Source organism: Desmodus rotundus, chromosome 3 (assembly GCF_022682495.2).
Source record: "Desmodus rotundus isolate HL8 chromosome 3, HLdesRot8A.1, whole genome shotgun sequence".
NCBI classification, from domain to species: Eukaryota; Metazoa; Chordata; class Mammalia; order Chiroptera; family Phyllostomidae; genus Desmodus; species Desmodus rotundus.
The window spans coordinates 109896587-109918304 of NC_071389.1; the positions used below are offsets into that span (position 1 = coordinate 109896587).

General features: G+C 41.7%; 1 protein-coding gene across 4 annotated transcripts in view; it reads right to left on the reverse strand.

The window, feature by feature from the left end:
* ATP8A2 (ATPase phospholipid transporting 8A2) overlaps window positions 1-21718 on the reverse strand; it is a 590644-nt gene that overhangs the window by 400690 nt on the left and 168236 nt on the right. For all 4 annotated transcript variants that reach the window (XM_053920803.1, XM_053920801.1, XM_053920804.2 and 1 more), the window contains 7 exons: window positions 19347-19452; window positions 18544-18626; window positions 15976-16025; window positions 12842-12911; window positions 10604-10688; window positions 8109-8248; window positions 6218-6356 (listed from right to left, as the gene is read on the reverse strand). In XM_053920803.1, coding sequence (XP_053776778.1) covers window positions 6218-6356; window positions 8109-8248; window positions 10604-10688; window positions 12842-12911; window positions 15976-16025; window positions 18544-18626; window positions 19347-19452 — 673 coding nt within the window. The remainder of the gene's footprint in view (window positions 1-6217; window positions 6357-8108; window positions 8249-10603; window positions 10689-12841; window positions 12912-15975; window positions 16026-18543; window positions 18627-19346; window positions 19453-21718) is intronic.

The following is a 21718-nucleotide window of genomic DNA, read 5'->3' on the forward strand; positions in this document are numbered from 1 at the left end:
AAAGGAGACAGTTACCTACAAAAGAGTTCCCATAAGACTGTCAGCTGATTTCTCAAAAGAAACCTTGCAGGCAAGAAGGGGCTGGAAAGAAGTATTCCAAGTCATGAAAGGCAAGGACCTACATCCAAGAATACTCTATCCATCAAAGCTATCATTTAGAATGAAAGGGCAAATAAAGTGCTTCCCAAATAAGGTCAAGTTAAAGGAGTTCATCATCACGAAGCCCTTACTTATATGAAATGTTAAAGGGACTTATCTAAGAAAAAGAAGAAGATCAAAAATATGAACAGTAAAATGACAACAAACTTACACCTATCAACAACCAAACCTAAAAAACACAAAAACAAACTAAGCAAACAACTAGAACAGGTACAGAATCACAGAAATGGAGATCGCATGGAGAATTATCAGCAGGGAGGAGGAGTGCGGAGAGAGGGGGAAAAGGTACAGGGAAGAAGAAACATAAATGGTAGGTAGAAAATCAACAGAGGGAGGTTAAGAATAGTAGAGGAAATAGAGAAGCCCAAGAACTTATATGTATGACCCATGGACATGAACGAAGGGAGCAAGGGTAATGACAGAGGGAAGCAAGGTTCAGGGCAGAGAGGGATAAAAGGTAGAAAAAATGGGACAACTGTAATAGCATAATCAATAAAATATACTTATAAAAATAAAAAATAAAATGGAACACACACTAGGATTTTGTTCTCATTCATCCTACATGCATTAGAAACAAATTATAGGTTCTGAAAACTTAACATCTATTGTCTAACAATTAAATAGATGTTTTATCCAGTAGTGATAAGGAAATGACTACACAATTCACAAAGGCTGCATCTGAGATTTCACTGTAGACGAGCTGATGCCAAATTTTGTAACTAAAAAAGAAAACTGCCAACTGCTTGAAAAACAGCTAGTTAGCATAAATGTAAGTATGGCGCAGCAGGAGCCTGGCATCGTGCCAGCTCTAAACTACCTAAAACCCATAGGCAAGATGACTGTCTAGCTACATAATGCTCACTGGCTCATAAAAGACACAAATATCCTGGAACTTAATTTGACTAAGTATATTTATTTTCAAGGCATGAACTAAAAGTTACACTTTAAAAATAAATTCTCAAACAGTGACCAATAGACAGATCAAACACTAAAGAGAGCCGAGAACCCAAACACACCATATGTCACCTCTAATGTGAACTCGCACTAATCGCACCACTGAGGATATGCGGTGCTCTTAAAATGTGCAGAGTCAACAATCATAAGACAACCCAATTTCAGAGATGGTAACATATGAAATAATGTGCATCTTCAAATGGATGAACTGTAATACCATTCTTCCCCTGGTCTGCTAACTCAAATTTCAGGGAACAGATTTTGCAAAAGCTATGTGAATTTGTTTAAAATGCGCCCTGCACCAGAAGTGAAGGACCCTATGACCCAGTATTTGTTTGGTCATTAAGCAGAGTGCAACCTTTGTAAACTCTGAATTTCCCCCCTGAGCTTAAGGCTACTCGTGTGTAAAGACTGAAGAATATGTCCAAAAAGCAAGCCTAGCACATAACCTGGCACTGAGCAGGCACACTATTATCCATTTGTCCTCTTTCCCTTACTTCATCTAGGAGTAGAAGTGTCAGACACTCAATCTTCTTCCCAAATGTCTTCTGGGTACCCTACAGCACACACAGAAGGCACTACGATGTACAGAATATCCAGTCAGTATGATGGGACGCAGATCAATCGTGGTTCATATTACCAAGGATATGAGGAACGCATGGCTGTAACACAGGCTCACAACCAGACGATGTGGAGTGCCGCATGGAGATGCTGCCTGTGGTCTGACACCAATGAGCCTAAAAAAATATCTGGATGTCTGTACTTTCTGTGTCATGTGTAGGCTCAACAGATATCCTGAGTCAGAAAATGACATTTAATCCCTCAGTATCACCCAGGGTTACCAACTTGAGTTCTTAATGCAGTGTGAAAAAATAATTCAGACACAGTTTTTCCAAAGAACATCAGTGCCCTAGCTGTTGAAAGCCTACTTTGTGATACCCAAGAGATGTCTGAATTCTACCGACACACTAGCACAAATGACAGCAGAGAAAAGCTCCAAGATAAACATGACTTTGGCTAAGTCATCAGCTTATAAGTAGGAGGCATCATCTTCTAGTGGTCTTGAGCATTCACTGAAGATCAATTTTAAAATATCTAATGAATGCAAGTGCTTCTGGAACCAAAATAACAAGTGTCGCTATACATTCTTTGAAAAAAAGCACAAAATAATGCAACTGTTATTTGTATACTGGACAGCTACCAATTATCTCACAAGACGCAGAGAAACCTCTCTGTGTACAAGTAACATCTTTGGGGAATAAGAAGCCATTTGCGCTTTCTGGGTTAATTTGCAGCCCTTTGCTTTTACTCGTTTTATTCTAAACTTGGCTAGACTCCGGTAAGATCAGGTAAACACAAGGAGCAAGCAGGAAAGGGCACATGTGTGTTCCCAAGGACAGGGTGATCTGGCTAAGGGGCAGTGAGACAGCTGCTCCCTGTCCTGTATGCTCACTTCTCATGCAAACACTAGAAAGCACTCATGGAAATTAAGTCTGGGGCTAGGGACATAGAAAGGCTATTAGGCCCTGGCTGGTGTGGCTCAGTGGATGGAGTGGCAGCCTGCAAACCAAAGGGCTGCTGGTTCGATTCCCAGTCAGGGCACATGCCTGGGTTGCGGGCCAGGTCCCCATTAGGGCGTGCTCCAGAGGTAACCACATATTGATGTTTCTCTCCCTCTCTTCCTTTATTAATTTATTAAAAATAAATAAATAAAATGTTTTTTAAAAAGACAAAAAAGGCTGTTAGTCCAACAGGTACACTCAAGATCTAGAAAATTTAAAAAGTTTATCACTACAGTTCAATTTTAACTGGTAGGAGTTACCTACTCCTTTCATATTGCTCTAGGAAAGCAGAACACACACACACCTAATTAAGTGTTTCAAGGAAGCAGCCAACTTTATGAGCTCTATAAGATCCCTAGGAACCATAGATCATAGCCAAGTTTATGTGGGAAGTTATATCTGAATGGCTAATATATATACATATATAAAGAGAGATATTATAACAAAAGCAAATGTATTATCTTTCATTTATGAAAATGGTGCTACATCATCAAAGGGCTATAAAAATTAGGGTTTTATTTTTTAGTAGTAGTGATGGGTCCTCACAGAAACTTCGTCATACTATTCTTCAAAAACTTGTATTTAAGAACATCTAGCACAGATTAATGGCCCAAGTCTCTAACTGATGCTTCAGAGGCTGCTCATGTGACTTTAGTTTTAGGAGGTTGGGAGTCAAAATTGCATTTCATTAGCTGTATAGCCTTGAGAAGAAATGAGTAATGGTTGTTGTCTATTTTTTTTAAAGATGAAATTCACTCCAGATGGTAGGTATTGTCTGCAATCGAGGTTCTCAATCGAGCTGATTCAAAAGAGAAGGTTGAAGGAAAGGGGCACCATGGGTTCCAGGGCGGTGATAGTCCAGGGCAACCACTCCGAGCAGGATAACTACTACTTAAAATCAGATGTTCTAGTATGTTTCTTTCCGAAGTGACCTGTGATAAAGAGTCTATTTCCATAATTACATTGTAAGTCATGTGGTCCTTAAATATTCATTTTATCACATGGGTACCATAGTTTGTTACTCCATAATGGTGACAGATGTACCAGACAATTTTACATAATTCAAATAATCAAAATTAGATATGTTTCATGTTTTAAATGTACCTCTTAAAGACTGATGAAGTTACTTGGACTTAAATTCCTTTTCTCCAATTTTCATATGTGTAATACTTAGCAAGCAAAGAGGTTGCCAGTCCAGATGGGGAAGAGGAAAACACAAGACTCTTAGAAAAACCTATTTATCAGCAAAATCATTAAAGTGATCATAATTATATAAAATAACTGCAGATTTGAACTTAGTGAAAACATGCTCTTAGTCTCTTAAGACTAAAATTTTGTAAAGAAAGAAATAAGAAAATCAAAGTCATCAACTCCTAAATTTACATTCCATATAAGTGTGTTTAATACTTTTCAGGATGATATAATAGTTTTGTTACTGTTGGTGTTTAGCTAGACATTGAGAAGAGGAACAAAAGAGACTACACATTGAGCTTATTACACTGGGAAGCAGGAGCCTGTTTGCTTCACCAGGAAGCTACAGCCTTTTCACACTCCAGGGGACCACAGCATTGCTCCGCCAAGGGCACTCACACTCCTCCCTTCCCCCATCTGGTACCAGATTGTTGGGGGATGCAGGAGAGGTGCTAGACCATAGAGGCCTGTCAGTCTAACAGGGAGACAGACCCTATCCAAAGCCCATAAAAATCTTGGGAAGTAGATTGGTCATTTTGAGAAAGCACCTGGTCCATCCCAAACCCAAGCTCCTGGATGCAACTCCAGGGGAACAAGGAAGTGCTCTCTCATGCTTGTGATGCACACTGACACAGCGCATGCACCTGTTCTCTCCATGGCCTCTAGGAGGCAGCCTGAATCCCGAAGCACAGCAATGCACTACCGCTGGAAACACTGCTAAGCTAGATGGATGCTGGACTGGACTGTACTTTTTTCTCTCTCTCTTTTTTTAATTGTTATTCAATTAAAGTTGTCTTCATTGCCCCCTCATTACTTTCCCCTGCCCTACCCACCCCCACCTCCCACATTCAATCCTTCCTTCCACTATTGTCTTTCTCTATGGGTCCTTTATACATGTTCCTTGCTACAGCAAGGGATATAAAGGAAAGAATAAACAAATGGGACTACATCAAATTAAAAAGTTTCTGCATACCCAAAGAAAACATCAGCAAAATGAAAAGGGAACCAACTATATGGGAAAATATACTTGCCAATGATACCTTGGACAAGGGTTTGATCTCCAAAATATATAAAGAACTCACACAACTCCACACCAAGAAGACAAGCAATCCAATTAAAAAATGGGCAAAGGACCTGAACAGACACTTCTCCAGGGAGGACATACAGAGGGCCCAGAGACATATGAAAGGATGCTCAGCATCACTAGCCATTGGAGCAATGCAAATTACAACCACAATGAGATACCACTTCACACCTATCAGAATGGCCATCATTAACAAATCAACAAACAACAAGTGCTGGCGAGGTTGTAGAGGAAAGGGAACCCTAATGCACTGTTGGTGGGAATGCAGACTGGTGCAGCCACTGTGGAAAACAGTATGGAATTTCCTTAGAAAACTACAAATGGAGCTGCCTTTTGACCCAGCAATTCCACTGCTGGGATTATACCCTAAGAATCCTGAAACACCAATTCAAAAGAATCTATGCACCCCAATGTTCATAGCAGTGCATTTTTTAAATTTTTAAATATTTTATTGTTTATGCCATTGCAGCTGTCCCAATTCTCCCCCTGTGGCCGCCTCCACCCAGCCTATGCCCACTCCCACAGCCAATCTCCACACATGGACATACAGTCAACGTCCATGTCCATGGGTCATGCATACATATACTTTGACTAATCCCTTCATCTTCTTTCAGCCAGTGGACTGTACTTTAACATGGAGCAGAAGTTCTGGACAGTGGCCTTCATTCTAGCCCTGTTAAAGACAAGATTGGACTTTTTCTATGGCAAGATGGATAGAGATGGGAAGTCAGGAGGGGAACCCCTTTAAGTGTATGTCATCAATAAACCAAACCACAGAGCCACATCCTCCTGTGCAGGCCTCAGGAAATATTTTCCTTTAGACCAGGGGTGTCCATTTTCACTGGGGGCCACATCAGCCTCACAGTTGCCTTCAAAGGGCTGAATGTAATTTTAGGACTGTATAAAATGTAACTACTCCTTAACAGTTAAGCGAGAGTTTGGCACTGCCGTCAGGTAGAAACAAGGTGCCGGGCCAGATAAAACAAGGTGGAGGGCCGGATTCCGCCCCCGGGCCTTGTGTTTGCCACCTGTGCTTTAGACAGTGCAAGAACCCCACTTCCACCGATAAAAGTTTTAATGTTTTTAATGGACAGATAATGCTCATAAGACCATCTTCATTTGATTTCAGTAAAATTTCCTTGACCTTAAGATGAAGAGTTTTATAGAATACAATCTTCAGTGCATTTGAGGAACCCTTAGGCACTCTACAAGACACTTTAAAACAACACAAAAACCAACAATGGGGTATTACTGTAAAATTAATTACCTATATTAATTGCAGTTTCTTGTTTGTCTCCTGTCAACACCCATATTTTAATTTCTGCCTTCAACAGAGTTGCTATGGTTTCTGGAACACCTGCTTGAAGGCGATCTTCTATGGCTGTGGCTCCAAGTAACAGTAGGTTCTAGGTTGAAAAATATCTTCAATTAAAGATTGGTACATACTTGAGAGCAGCATTTATGACAAAACTCTGACAAAAGAAAGGCAGTCGAAACGTTCTAAGACAATCATCATATTTCCTCTATGTGAAACCTTTGTTTGCAGATAGTTAATGATGTCTCGATGCGTGTGATATTCTAGATCTCTAGTTGATGATATCTAGAATAGCTACTCAAAGCTACTCCCCATGTTAGAACCTCTCCACACACACAGGCAACCCAGTACTCATCATTTATTTCTTGGTACATGGGCACCTTAGAACAGAAATCAGCTGGAAGGAGAACATATGGGCCACTTATCCCGAGGGTAGTAATAGCACATGAGCCCTTCCGTATCACTCCACAAGTGACTGAAGTATTATGTTACATTTAAAACATAAGAAAAACATATTCATTGATTTAAAAAAAAACAAACTGAGCTTACCTGGAACTGATTCAACTGATTAAAAAAACCAACTATCTCTTGAGCACCCACCATATATGCCTGACTCTGAATGTTCAAGTCACCTACTTAATCACTTTTTTCTGACTCTAAAAGTAACTTGGGATATTTCCAGTAAAGCAGGGCAAATGAACACTTGAATTCAGGTCTACTCTCACTCAAATTCCATGAGCATGACAAGTGAATACAAAACTCAAAAACTGGGTATAAAAACGCAAAGGGGAAATAAATAAACAAACAAAAGCAAACCCCCCAACACACACAAAAAAAATGGAAAGAAAAAAGCAATCAAGTAATAACTTCAGTTACAAGAAACTGAAAACTGGACGGATGGTTGCTGATGTGAAACAGAAAAAGCCAAAATGTACTCCTAGATTTGAGATATTAAAATAAAGAAAAAAGAAAAAAAACTACAGGCCAAAATGGAGTCACTATCACTAAGCCATGTCACTAAACCAAAACTTAATAACTAACTTAATTGCAGTTTCAGCCTCTCCTAGGAATGAAATTTTAAACCAATCAGTCTGGAATTTCCTGAGAAATACTAGTGAGCTAATCTGCATAATAAACCCTCTGCCAATCCCTTCCCAACAAAAGATGACCTAGCCTAAAAATAATCCCTTCTTTTCTTTTGCTAATAGCTCCCCTGACACATCCTTATGCCTATAAAACCCTTCTATTTGTACAGCCCTTCAGAGAGCCCTTCTAGTTACTAGATGGGATGCTACCCCATTTATGACTTGCTTAGTAAAGCCAATAAGATCTTCAAATTTACTCAGTTGTATTTTGTCCTTTAACATAGGGACTCCAATATGTGGAATGCTACCTAATGTCTTGAGATAAAAAGACAACAAAAAAAATCAAAAATGGGAATATGGACTAGCAACAGCAAAGCTTAAAATTAGTGGAATACTAATAAATAGTTGTGAAAATTCTTAGCATGTACAATGTCCAATCAGCCTATGAATTCTGATCGCTCATGTAACTCAATAGGGGCAAGCTCATCTTGTTAAGCCTAATCTCAGGCAAACCCAGAAAATCACTGATGCTATTTTGGCTTGAAACTTCTTAAGATATCACTAATGTTTAGCTGAGGGTGGCTAGACCACAGACAGTCCATACAAACTAAGTGTTTCGTAAAACCAAGTACGAAATGATTAAAAGTTAATGGTTAAGAGAACATCACTCTATAGCAAAAGGATTCCTGCTCAAAGACTCTGTTCAGTAGGTGAGTAAGCCCCTCGTGGGCATTAAGGACGTGATCACAGGCAATTACCTTCTCAATGATTTCGTAACACTCCTCCAGCCGTTGAGCTCTGTCTTTCAATATGGTGCTGGCTTCTTGATAGACTTTCAGCCACTCCTCATAATCACTCTCAGAGAGGTCAGCGTAAGCCACACAGAGAGTCCGCAAGCCTGAAACACAGCCACAGTGTATCCCAATGATGCCACCAGCAATGGGGACAAGCAGGATGCTGTATCTCCTAGTTAACATTATGTGGCTCCATTTTATACCAGCGTGCTCAAAAATTTTTAAGAAACCAGCTGTTTTCAGGTCACTCTAATACAACTTTCACAAATCTAAAAAGAGAATTTAAAAACAACTCTACCATATTTTAATTTTTTTTAATCCTCACTAGAGGATTTTTTTTTCATTGCATGTTTAGAGAGAGAGGAAGAGAGACAGAAACATCAATGCCAGAGAGAAACATCAGTTGTCTGCCTCCCACACGTTGCCTTCACCAGTGACTGCACATGCCCAGACCAAGGATCGAACCCACAACCAAGGTATGTGCACTTGTAACAGGGTGAAGCCAAGGTGGGGGGCTCAAATGGGGATTTGTAATGGGGTCCAGAACTCAGGGTATCCAGGAAATATTAGAAAAATACATATATATAGGATCTCCTCACTCCCACAAGTCTGAGCTGGGGGATGGGAAGCATGGAGCAGGGCCATTGAGAGTTGTTTTGAATAGCAACAGTTTTGCAGATAAACTCTAGAATAGTCATTTAACCTATCTATAACCTTTAACTGGTTCCATGGATATGTTAAATAGCTGTGGCCAGGCTTTGAGCCAGGGGGATGGGAGTGACTTCAACCCATGATGTAACTGGGAAGCAACTCCCCCTGGTTACAGCACCAGTGTGAGAGCTTGGAGATGATTGGCTCCATGCCATGGGGCCACGCCTGCCCGGACTTACTATGGCAGCCCAGTAAAGCTGGAAGAATAGGGAATGCTGGCAGGTGTAACTGATTGTGGGACGAGTTGGAAATGGGGCTGCAGAGGAAGATTGGCGCTGGGATTTAAACCCAGGCGTGGCAGCCATGCTGGGGCTTTTGGGGACCATGCAGCTTTAGGTGACCCTTTTTCCCACGTGGCTTAGAAAGCAGGAGAGACTTTGCCTGGAAGAAAAAGAGTGAAAGGACTCTTGCTGGTGGGCCATGAGAAGGGGCCACATGGCTCTAGATTAACTGGAGATCAAGGTAGCGACACAGCAGATGGTGCCAGAACTAAGGGGCTGCCTGAGCCACGGACTTCTACTTCTTTTCCTGAGATACAGTACCCCGGACTGGGCAAAGGGGAGAAGGAAGGACTGTGAGTTTGTGGGTATTCTAAAGGACTTTAGTATTTTTAATGAAGACATTAAGTCATTACTCTAAGTGTGTATAACTTTTTAAATAAATAATCCCTTTCCTTTACACCAATCTTTGGTATTGAGTGACATCTTTCCCTGGCGATGGGCAAGGTGAACCTAGTACAGGGGGGACCCCTGGAGCACAAAGGTGGGTCCTTTCGGCAATAGTATATCATTCACACCCCTGTTCCGGGTCTGTTCTATAACACACTGACCTTGAATCAAACCCACAACATTCGGTTATGGGACAACACTCCAACCAACTGAGCCGCCCCAGCCAGGGCTCTACAGTATTTTAATATAAACCACCTTTTCTACAAGTTCGAGAGTACATGAGAAGCCATGGGAGTGAACCCCCACAGTGGAGAAGTCCAGGCACTGCGCAGGATCCATCTTTATATGCGCAGCAGCAGGTGTCAGCGAGTAGAGGGGGCAGGAGGCACACTTCGAGATGGCAATAATAGCCCAGTGGGCAGCCACGTGAAAGACCTGGACTTTCAAGCTGTCATGTGTGTGCTGTTATGTGTGTGTACCTGCAGGTGCACATACATGCCTGCATGTAGCCTTAGGAACACATGAAGGGAAAGCAGCAGTCAACATTTAAGCAAGGCTCCAACTTTCATCATATTCACTCACAGGAAAACCTGACATCGGTGTTCTTTAAAGCCTTGCAGAGGACTCCTTTCCTGTTCCACTATGGTTCAATGAATTATTACCTACAGTCATTAGCTTCCTCTGTACCCCCCACACAGGGTAAGCCAGTGTCATAGGATAACAAGAGAGGGACAGGAAAATAACAACATGAGTTTTCCAAGAAAGGGAACCCTAACTACAAGCTGATGCTGCACAGCGCGAGCTGGCCTGCCCTTTCTCTCTGTCCTGCTGGTCCCGAGCTGGCAGAGGCATGTGTAGGTGACTGAGCACAGGACTTGCCACATATCTTGTCACTGCCATGGGCACGGAATGTGGAGGATGGACACAGGGGTTCGCGTGAGAGAAATATACTCCTGTGAGGCCAGCCAAGCACAATATGACATGTCTGTTTGAAACATGACTGCTAACCTAGGCACCCGTCATAGACCTTGGAAAGTACAGCTTCAGTGGTTAAAAATAATATTTCCAAATTTCACTTACCTTCCGTGGCAAAATATTCCAGATGGCATAATGTTTCCTCCATGTATTTTGAATCTTTTGAAAGTCTCTTAAAAATTACATTGTCCTATAAAATAAGGAAACACTGTGACTGGCAAATCCACAGGTAAACCCAGTCAGCACTGTAAACACAGCTATGTTTTTAATGGTGCTTATTTTCTGTGCATGAGAATATTGAACGGGCAAGTAGAAATATAGTTCTTTGCTGGATTCAGCCATGAGCCCTGAGAACAAACTGAGTAAGGGTGTGTCAAAATAAAAATGGTACCAGGGATGTAAAGTTCTGCACAGGGAATATAGTCAATATTGTAATGGGTATGGATGGTGCCAGGTAGGGACTTGAATGATCAGGGGATCACTTTGTAAATCATATCATTGTCTAACCCTGTGCTGTATACCGGAAACTAATATAAAATAAAATTGAATGTCAACTGTAAATGAAAACTAAAATTAAAAAAATTAACATTAAAAAAAAACATGTTGGGGGAGGACCATCAGTGTCAAGAAAATAATCCAGGACACAATGGTGTTACATTCCCCCAAATCTTCACAGCTCATTCCAAAGTTTATAGTACCTTTTTGCAGAAGTGGGAGAGGTAAAACACAGGTCCTAATTGCTCAAGTATACTCTTCCTTCTTGGCCCTGCAGCAGCTCCTAAGCAGGGAAGGCACAGCCCATCAGGCATTGAACCAGCTGGGCTGAGAAACTTGTGGGTGTGAGCAGCTCATCGCCCTCTGACAATGTCCCTGATTGACAAGCAGGGCCTCGGGACTGGATGACACAGACGATCCATCAGGAGTGTTTTAAACTGTACAGTTTTAGGACATAATTTTATTTTAAAGAAATCTAATTTGGTTTTGGGGGGCAGGTTGAAGAGGATAAATCCTATAAAAATAAAATACCCCTCATTTCCATATTCACACTATTTGTAGTTACAGCCTCCTCTGTGCCACCCATGCTGCCCGTCTGTGTCTGCTGTGGGGCTCAGAACACAATGGCAAACAAACAGACAAATAAAAAGTGTAAAAAGCATGTCATGTAAGAACATAATCTAGGTGACCTTGATTTCAGTTGTTACTGTGAATACAGAATTCCTTAATGGGTCCAGACAAAATGCCTTCAGTATTCTCATGCATTACTCATTTTTTCAAAAGCACTAGTGACAGTGTACTCAAATAAGACAAAGCTTCTCCCCACAACTGGTGAAGATTAAGATTTTCAACTTCATATTTTTTACATGGGCTCATAAAATGAGCTTAATAATTCTTTCCCTCAATACATAGGACCATAATTTAACAGGATATAGTTTCTCAATCAGGCTTAAACATAATAACATCTTTCCTTAAAGATAATACATTTAGATTTTTTTAATCCTCACCAGAGGATATGTTTTTATTCATTTTAGAGAGAGGCAGGAGGGGGGAGAGAGAGAGTGTGAGAGAGAGAGAGACATCAATGTGAAAGAGAAACATCAACCATATATATAGATATATACACACACCCAATTTTCATATATATAATCATACAGGGTGGGGCAGAAGTAAGTTTATAGTTGTGAGCACACAAAACAGTTAATAAAGCTATTATAATAATCATAACCTGTGTGTCTTTTTCTATACAAACAACTGTAAACCTACTTTTGCCCCACCCTGTGTATATAAAGATTACTGTATTTTTCGGACCATAAGACGCACCTAGGTTTTAAAGGAGGAAAATAGGAAAAAAATTTTTGAAGCAAAAAATGTGGTAGAATATTTAATAACATAATATTTCACCAATGTAAATGTAAGCTACATTCGGACTATAAGATGCAGCCCCATTTTCCTCCCAAATTTGGGGGTGGGGTGGGGAGTGTGTCTTATAGTCCGAAAAAATACAGTATTACAAATTACTTTATCTTCCCCAAAGTCATCACACAACAAGTGGTAAAACTGGAATCAGAATTCACACTCCCAGAATTTTCCATCACATAGCAAGTGACTGTTTCTGAAACCAGCTGTTGACTCTAAGGAAGCTCTTCACTGATCACCTTTGCTACCCTGACTCCCCCCACCATTGCCTTCAATGGGCCTGCCCTGCTAAGTTAACGTGCGGGCTGACCTGCAAGGTTTCGGCCTTGGGCAAACCACCAGGGAGTGACTGGGAGAGCAGTCGGGAAAAGCAGCAGATTAACAAAGCAGCTGCCACGAACTCCCTGCCATGCAGAATTTAGTACTTACAGCCCCTTTACAATAGAGTCGGAGTTGTCCTGAGGGAGTTCGAACAATTACAGACATTCTTTTTCTGTCACTGTAGGAGTGAAAAAAAGAAGAGGAGAGGAAAGCTCTCATTGGTCTGCTTTATAGGACCCGGGTACTATGATTAAACACCAAACAAATTAAAAGGTGTCCCCAAAATGACCAAGCTCCATTTATCGCTACTTTTTCCCTCAAAGTCGGACTTTAATTGTATATCTCCTATTCTTTTTATTTACATGTAAGGGACATAAATCTATTCCTTTCCCTGCCATAAAAACTCACTAGTATGGCTTTTTATAGTAGAAGGCACCGCAACAAAGAATTTGAGCACTTCTGACAATACTCTGTAAAACTATTTCTCTTTATTTTGCAGCTCAGAAATATTAAGTAACCTGCCCAGTAAGAATAAAGTGAAGAAGGTTCACTACAAATCCACCTAACTCAAAAGTTCCTCATTGTGTCTTCTTTTAACAGGAGTAAAAAAAAAAAAAAAAACCCAACTCACAGAACACCCCTAACGGAGCACTGAGATACACTCTCTCACTCCTCCCCTACTCCAACGTGGCCACTTCCTCATCCACCTTTCACCCTGACCCATCCTCCCTCACTCACCTTCAATGGCTCCCCACTCTTTGTTGATCTACAGCCAGCGCTGCAGCCGCCCCTCATTCCCCCACTAACCTGCCACAGGACACACCTGGCTTCAAGCTCACCAAGAGACCCACCACTCTCCTTCCCTATTCTTCCAGCCCCAAGCCTTTGCAGACATTTCATCCTCCTGAAACACATCCCACTTACAGTGGGCCCCTGATTCCCAACTCTTTGGCCTTTCAATAAGATGACTTCCAATGAACTGTAAGCTCTTAAGACCAGAGGGCATTATTTCTGTAGCTTGGTAGAAATTCCCACATCCTAACCCATAGCACTCTCTCTGATCTGGATTTGAATTCTCTCTCAGCTACCTTATAGCCAGGTGCTCTGGAGCAAGGTTATTTGCCCCATATTTCAGTTTCTGCGTAAAGCCAATTATTGCAAAGACTTGATTAAGTGGCATCTGGAAAAAGATGAGTCAACTAAAGTGAAATAGAGCCATAACTGTAACTATAATGGGGTGCTGAGCTAAAACAGGAAAACCCCCACTAACCTGGCTTAGGGGAAGGAGAATAGCAGCAGGGCCTTTGAGAGTTACTTTGCATATCTAAATAACTTGGCCAGTGTTTTAGTAATGCTAATAGTCTGTGCCTGCCTCTCTGAGCTAGAGCAATGGACGATGGGCATGACTCTAACCCAAGATGCAGCCTGGAGGTGGTCCCCCAGTTGCTGCCCCTGCAGGAGAAACAGGAAGGAAGTTCCTATGTCACAGGGAGAAGCCTGCATGGACTAACAATGGCAGCTGAGAAAGGCAGAAGAAACCAGAATACTGGCAGGTATAAGCATTTGTGAGAGGAGTTGGAAATGGGGGTATAGAGGAAGATCCACGCTGGGATTTCAACCCAAGTGTGGGGCGGCCATGCTGTTCCTTGACCATATGGCTGGGAGTGGAGAAGGATGTCTTGGCCACATGGTTTGAAAGGACACAGAAGGACCCCCACCAGCCCATCACAAGGAGGGGCCATGCGGTTTTGGATAAAGGGCCGGAGCCTAGCTGAGCACAGATTACTGGGAGAAGCCAGGAATACTAAACTGAGACGGGGGAATGCTAAGCCACAGACTTCTATTTCTTTTCCTGACAGACTTCTATTTCTTTTCTGACTGGCCTGGTTAGGCAAGGAGAGGCAGGCCTGTGTGATTATGGGTGTTTTTTTGTTTGTGTTTTGTGTTTGTTTGTTTCTAAAGGGAATGGGATTTAACAGCAGAATTCTGCCATTATTCTAAATCTGCCTAACTTATAAATAAATAGTTCCTTTCCTTTTCATAAGACTCTGGCATTGGGAGTCACAGTTTCTCAGCAGTGGGCAATAAAACCCAGAGGAACAGGACCCAGAGTGGCTCTGTTTCACAACCATAAATGATTTTCTGCTCTTATTCTCCCATAAGTTTTTTTTAATACATCCTCATATCTCCATCCATATTCAACTGTGTTCATCTAACTCCCCTTTCTCCTCCTCATCCCTCCAGTAACTGCTGGCCCCAGTTAATGCAGCCACACAGCAGGACACTAACAAGAGAGGGGACACAAAAAGCCTGGAGAGAGGTTTAGTGTGCTCCTCACCTCCACGAACAAACTAGTCCCCTGCATGAACTACTACTGTTACCGACCACCCCTCTCTCCCATGGAATGCTCAACCCTAAGTCCACCCGGTCCACCAAAGTTCAATTTTGTGGTCCTAAAACTAAAGAGTAGGGCTAGAAAGCATTTCCTAAAAAAAGGTAAAAAAAAGATCTTTTTCAAATACCTTATAAAGCAAACAGAGCAAACAATTTGTGAATGATTTAATAAAGGTTATTGAAGAACCCACCTAATTTTAATGATAAGAAAAGATACTTTGGAGATAGAAACAGAACCTTGCTCTAGTATGGACAGTTCAATGTTAAGGAGGAGAGAAAAACCAAAAATTAAGGTATATTTACAACAAACCAATGATCTAGGGAAACCAACAATCCAACAAGTAGTTCCAGGTCTTAAGGTAAATGACACGGCAAAGACTGAGCCCAAACGCACTCAGGAGAACTGCCATGCTCAGAGCAAGCCTGCAGAGGGACGCTTCCAGATCCCCATGGGAGTACTCAGGTGGGCCTGGGAAAACCAATGGAAACTATGCCCTCATTCCATATTTTAAACTAGCAGACGTGTCTGTGGTTACTGACAAGTCACCAGGTTCTGGAAATCTAAAGAAGAAGAAGGATATGGAAGTATAACATTTCATTTGGGGAAAAAAAGGAAAGAAAGAAAATTTACCTACTTTGCTTTCTCTAATGAAAGTCACAAATTCCAAGGAGAAGAGCGCTTGTGGAAATACGTCTACTATATTTAACACTTAAATACCATATTTAATCAAACACACTGATGAAGTTATTTTATACAGATAAAATATATAATATATAAATATGTATACAAAGTATACATATTTCTATAAAAATATATTTTATTTCAAGTGCATGAAAGACAAACATACCTAGAAAATTCCAGGACATTAAGGATTCCGAATGTCTGTTCCTGTCCCATCTAAAGAAAGAAAAACAGGCTCTTACCTGAGATGCAAAGTAATAAACTCTCCAAACAACTGTCTCCCCAGTCGTAAACCTCTCCCCCTCCCTCCCCCTCCCTCTCATTCACTACTCATTCTTCTATCTCCCTGCAAAAGCTTTTTCAACATACTTTTTTCCTACAAGTCAGTTTAGTGGGGTCATAGCTCCCCCTTCTGGTAGAAGCTTCTCATTTTTGTCCAGTTAGTTTGGCTGCACAGCCACTTCCAAGACATGAAAATAAACGACACAAGCTAGACAGGCTCATCTGAAGCCTTGGGGCCAGTTACACTTCCGAATTCAGAATTTAACACATTATATAGAAATATATGCACACATCATAACATCCCCAGGGTAACGTCCTGTAATACCACACATCAATTTCGTTCAGCAAAATATATGACTATTGACACTGAGATTCATAAAGGCCGTAAGTCGCCTCCCATCAGCTCTGGTTAGGGTTAGCTGGCAAATGCTCATGTCCTAAATTTAGGGGGAAAATTTTGGAATTGAAAGCTTCTTGGATTTTAGATTTAGGAATAAGGAATTATGAATCAGCATCAGATTTTAGGGCACTTAATCAAATGTCCTTTGCTTCAGGTTCTTCAAAGTTAGAACTTCAATACTCTCATTTTTTCCAAGAATATTCCAGATGATCACTTTCAAACATTTTAATTAAATTTTGTCTCTATTTCCCCAGTACATCACAGTGAAAACAATATGGGCTTTGGAGTTCAACAGATTGTGGAGTCAGAGCTCAATTTCTCCACCAAATGTGTGACTTTCTTATAAGCGGTGATAGCACCTGTCCCCTAGCTTGGAGAGGAAAAAATGTAGTAACATGCAAATTACCAAGTCCCTGACTGACACACAGTAGCTCAGCCTGTCCCAACTTCATCAGATCCCTGTTCCCCTGGTTAGCCCCTGACACTAGTGCTGTGACTGGCAGGGGCCCTCTTTGCACTGCTGTTACACAAACCGCTCCCAAGGTTGCTAAGATGATCGGTGAGGCCACATCGTGTGAATAGCCATTAACCAACTTGAGAATTTGTGGTTTGATAATATCTTGATATTAATGGTTAAATAGGATTTTAAAAGTTATTATTACTTATAAATCTCAATCAGGCAGTCATTTTTACTCTCAGAAATATGGCCTTAATAGTTTAATAAAATGACCAAGGAGTATTAATCAGCTTTTCATCAGCATCTAACAGTGATGACAACGGTCTCATCTGGCTCTCTCGCTCCCCCTTACTTGTCTGGCGGTGTGAGCAGAGCAGAGGCAGCCATCCTCTCCTTGCCTCCCGGGCTGGTCCACACGGCCCCTCAATCCCACTGCTACAGTGCAAGCGCCCACACAACAGAGCACACAACCAAACATCCTGCATGAAGGTCTAAACAAGTCTCCTCAGAAATGAAGGGGAAGAAGACTACATCTATGAAACACCTTTATGAAAAAAACTACATTCAGGAAGGACTTTGTTTCACTTTAATGATTTCACACCTCCCTAAGCTAAATTCCTTCTGTTTCCATGAAATAAAGTAAAAACAAGTATGAACTGATGTCTGTACTCTGTAAGAAACTGAAAATGTCAAGAAATGGGCACTCTGTATAAGGTATAATATTCTATAGGTTTTGCATATAAGAAAAAAATGGACTACTGCTAAGTCAGGAACAATATCAAGTTATTATATGTTAGAAGTAAATTTCAAATGCATTGAACAGGTATAGGGATTTAAGGATAAACCAAGCCCCGAACCGTAATAATCCATGGGTCGTCCCCAATTGAGGGTGGAGAAAGGCAGAGAGGAGAGAGAAGGCAGTGATCACCTCCAGGCCCTCATCAACCCAGGCTGTAGTAAAATACACCTGGCCAGTCTAACCATCAGCTGCTCCTCTTGCTAATCTCAAGGGTCATTGTGTGATCTTATTCTTGATTTCAATTTGTTCCTACCACCAAATTTCTCCCTCAGGCTTCCTGTGAGAGAAACTAAATGAATTTCACTCTTCACTCTAGCAAAATTAAAACTCATGTATATAAAAAAGATCCTAAGAGCCAATTCCCTTCTCCCCAGCCAAGGAGACTGAAGCCACTGGAGCAACGGCCTCTCTGCACAAGCACAGCTGGGCACTGAGGCTGCAGGCAGGAGCTGCAGGAGCTGCCCCCACAGCAGGTGGGCCCGCAGCTATTTTCCCAAGTACTACAGAACAAATAGGAAGCCTCCTAACTTCTTTACTACAGATAATTTCACATCCGGGTTTTGACTTGTGGGGAAGGTCCGTTAAAAGAGAAAAATTATTGCAATTGCAAAAACAATGTTAATGAGCTAATATAGTCATATAACATCCTCAGTTTTTCAACAGGCCTAGTTTCTCACAGAAAAAAAAAACAGACATTTAACTATCACATTTATAATAGACATGCTGTTTCAGATACACAGCCTTCAAAACAGCAGGTGATCTACAAGGTGGCAAGGTGCCCAGGCAAGTCACTCACGGCTTCTATGATGACTGAGTAGGGTGTCCTGGCTGTGAACACGAAGCCCAGCTTTTTAGCTCCTTTAACCAAAGCAGCTTCATCTGTCAATCAAGAGTTAATGAAACATTGACTAAGCACTGGTAATGCCAGAATTCTGCTTAGCAAGTATTATTTTTCAAATTAATAAAACCTACACCAGTTAAAGAGGCTTGGCCTCCTGTGTACTCGGGGTGCAGAAGGTACCCACTCACTCTTCCTCCCACCAGGGGCCAGACAGAATCAGTTCTCTTAGACAGGAAGACTCGGAACTAAAGGTAATTCTTGAGGACAACAGTGATTACATACCTACTATTCTCAATCGGAGCCAAGTTCTCTAATGAACTAGAGTGTTACTCCCATGACTTCTCTCAGTGAGGCAGTGTGTTAGTTCAGCACTGTGGGTTCACAGAGCACCAGGAGTGGGCAGCACTAGTGCTCCAGGACACAGCTTCACCAGCAGATGGAAAATCATGAGGGGTGGGGGGCAGCAAGGAAGCCAACCGCACTCCCTCCTGAGACCTATCTAGTATGTGATTTCTGCTAGGAAATGCACGATGGCCTGGGGCCTCCTGTTCTCAAAGTGTTACTGGAATCAGTAGAAACCAGCTCCAGCTTTCTATGGTTTCAATACTTATAGCCTTAGCTTGTAAACTGTCTGAGGCCAGAGGCAAATAGTGGGGTCTCTGTAGGGCAGGCTACACCATCACATCTCCCACAGGAACTGCAAACACCCAAATCTCCAGAGAAGGGGACAGCAGGGCACATCAGCCAAGAGGCCTCACCTGGGGAGGAAGCCTGGTAGATGATGTTATCTCCATCCTTCTCAGGAACGACGGTGTGGCACACAGCCAGAAGTGTGAGGAACTCCTGAATGCAAGGAGCTGTGGGCTAAAGCGGGACACCGAGTTAATCCCGTCTGTTCTACCACCACTGACGTACATCGGAGTTAGAGTCAAGGCATCTCCTGCCTACCCCCTGTACTGGCTTCCTACTCCCTTCAGAACAGCTGTTGGGAGCTGTCATGTGCACGTCAGGTCTCCCATGATCTGGCACCTGCTCACCAGCGAGCCCCATTTCCTGCCATTCACCCTCTTACATTCTCTACCGGCCACTTGGGTCTGCAGGGCTTCCAGCAAGGCTCCTCCTTCCTACTGTTCCATCGCTGCCCCTTATGGGTATTCAGCCAATTCTCCTACTTACTCATCCTCCGGATTTCAGTTTAACAGTCAGTACATCAGAGAAGGCTGTCGTCATCCCTCTCCTGCAACATCTTGATGCGCTGGCCCATGTAGTTGGTCAAGTGGGAACTAAGAGGAAGCCCATGCCCCCTCCGAGGATGCCCCCAGCACCCTGCCACCCACTTCTGCAAGAGCCAGGAGGGTAAGCAGGTTGTCTGCAATGCTCCCGAATGTATCACCAGGCCGAGCAAACAAAGGCACTGGAATCTACGTTGGACCACTGTGGCAATGACTGGCTCAGGACCCGCTGAGCCCCTGGGCCTTCTACGCCGTCGCATCGACACTTGCTCTACATCAGGTTTGCTCTCTAACTTCATAGTCTCTTACCGCCTGTAATGCAGTGCCCCCAGTCTATTATGTTTTTAAAAAACAAAACTGGAATTGTCACAGATATGTATTAAATACATTTCTTTGTCCTCCCCACCCCCCACACAAAATCCTTACATTTTTTCACTGGGATTAGACTGTATTTATACAATAATTAGTAGAGAAATGACATCTTAATACTGCCTACCCATCTAAAAATAGTGTATGTATTTCTATTTATTAAAGGCTTCTAAAGATTCTAAATATGGTCTTGGCATATTTTATTCATTAATTTATTATTTATTAATATTAATGCTTAATTTTTTCATTCAAAAAATCTGCAAGCCTATGTGTGAGGCACTACACTATGGCTTTTTATATTATTAATGTAATATTTTAAAATATATTTTATTGATTATGCTATTACAGTTGTCCCATTTCCCCCCTTTATTCCCCTCTGCCCTACACACCCCCTCCCACCCTCATTCCCCACCTTTAGTTCATGTCCATGGGTCATATATGTAAGTTCTTTGGCTTCTACATTTCCTATACTATTCTTACCCTCCCCCTGTCTATTTTCTACCTACCATTTATGCTACTTATTCTCTGTACCTTTCCCCTCTCTACCGCCTTCCCACTCCCCTGCTGAAAACCCTCCATGTGATCTCCATTTCTGTGATTCTGTTCCTGTTCTAGTTGTTTGCTTAGTTTATTTTTGTTTTTGTTTTTGTTTTACGTGTGGTTGTTAATAACTGTGAGTTTGTTGTCATTTTACTGTTCATAGTTTTTATCTTCTTTATCTTAGATAAGTCCCTTCAACATTTCATATAATAAGGGCTTGGTGATGATGAACTCCTTTAACTTGACCTTACCTGAGAAGAACTTTATCTGCCCTTCCATTCTAAATGATAGCTTTGCTGGATAGAGTCATCTTGGATATAGGTCCTTGCCTTTCACGACTTTGAATACTTCTTTCCAGCCCCTTCTTGCCTGCAAGGTTTCTTTTGAGAAATCAGCTGACAGTCTTATGAGAACTCCATTGTAGGTAACTGTGTCCTTTTCTCTTGCTGCTTCTAAGATTCTCTCCTTATCTTTAATCTTGGCTAACGTAATTATGATGTGCCTTGGTGTGTTCCTCCTTGGGTCCAACTTCTTTGGAACTCTCTGAGTTTCCTGGACTTCCTGAAAGTCTATTACATTTGCCAGATTGGGGAAGTTCTCCTTCATTATTTGTTCAAATAAGTTTTCCATTTCTTGCTCTTCCTCTTCTCCTTCTGGCACCCCTATGATTTGGATGTTGGAACATTTAAAGATGTAAAGATGCCCTGGAGGTTCCTAAGCCTCTCCTCATGTTTTGGAATTCTTTTTTCTTCATTCTGTTCTGGTTGAATGTTTCTTTCAACCAGAATGTTACAGTTGAATCAATGGTCTATACCATTGATTTGAGTCCCAGTTTCCTTCCCATCACTATTGGTTCCCTGTACATTTTCCTTTGTTTCACTTAGCATAGCCTTCTTTTTTTCATATAATTTGCAACCAAATTCATCCAATTCTGTGAGCATCCTGATTACCAGTGTTTTGAACTGTGCATCTGATAGGTTGGCTATCTC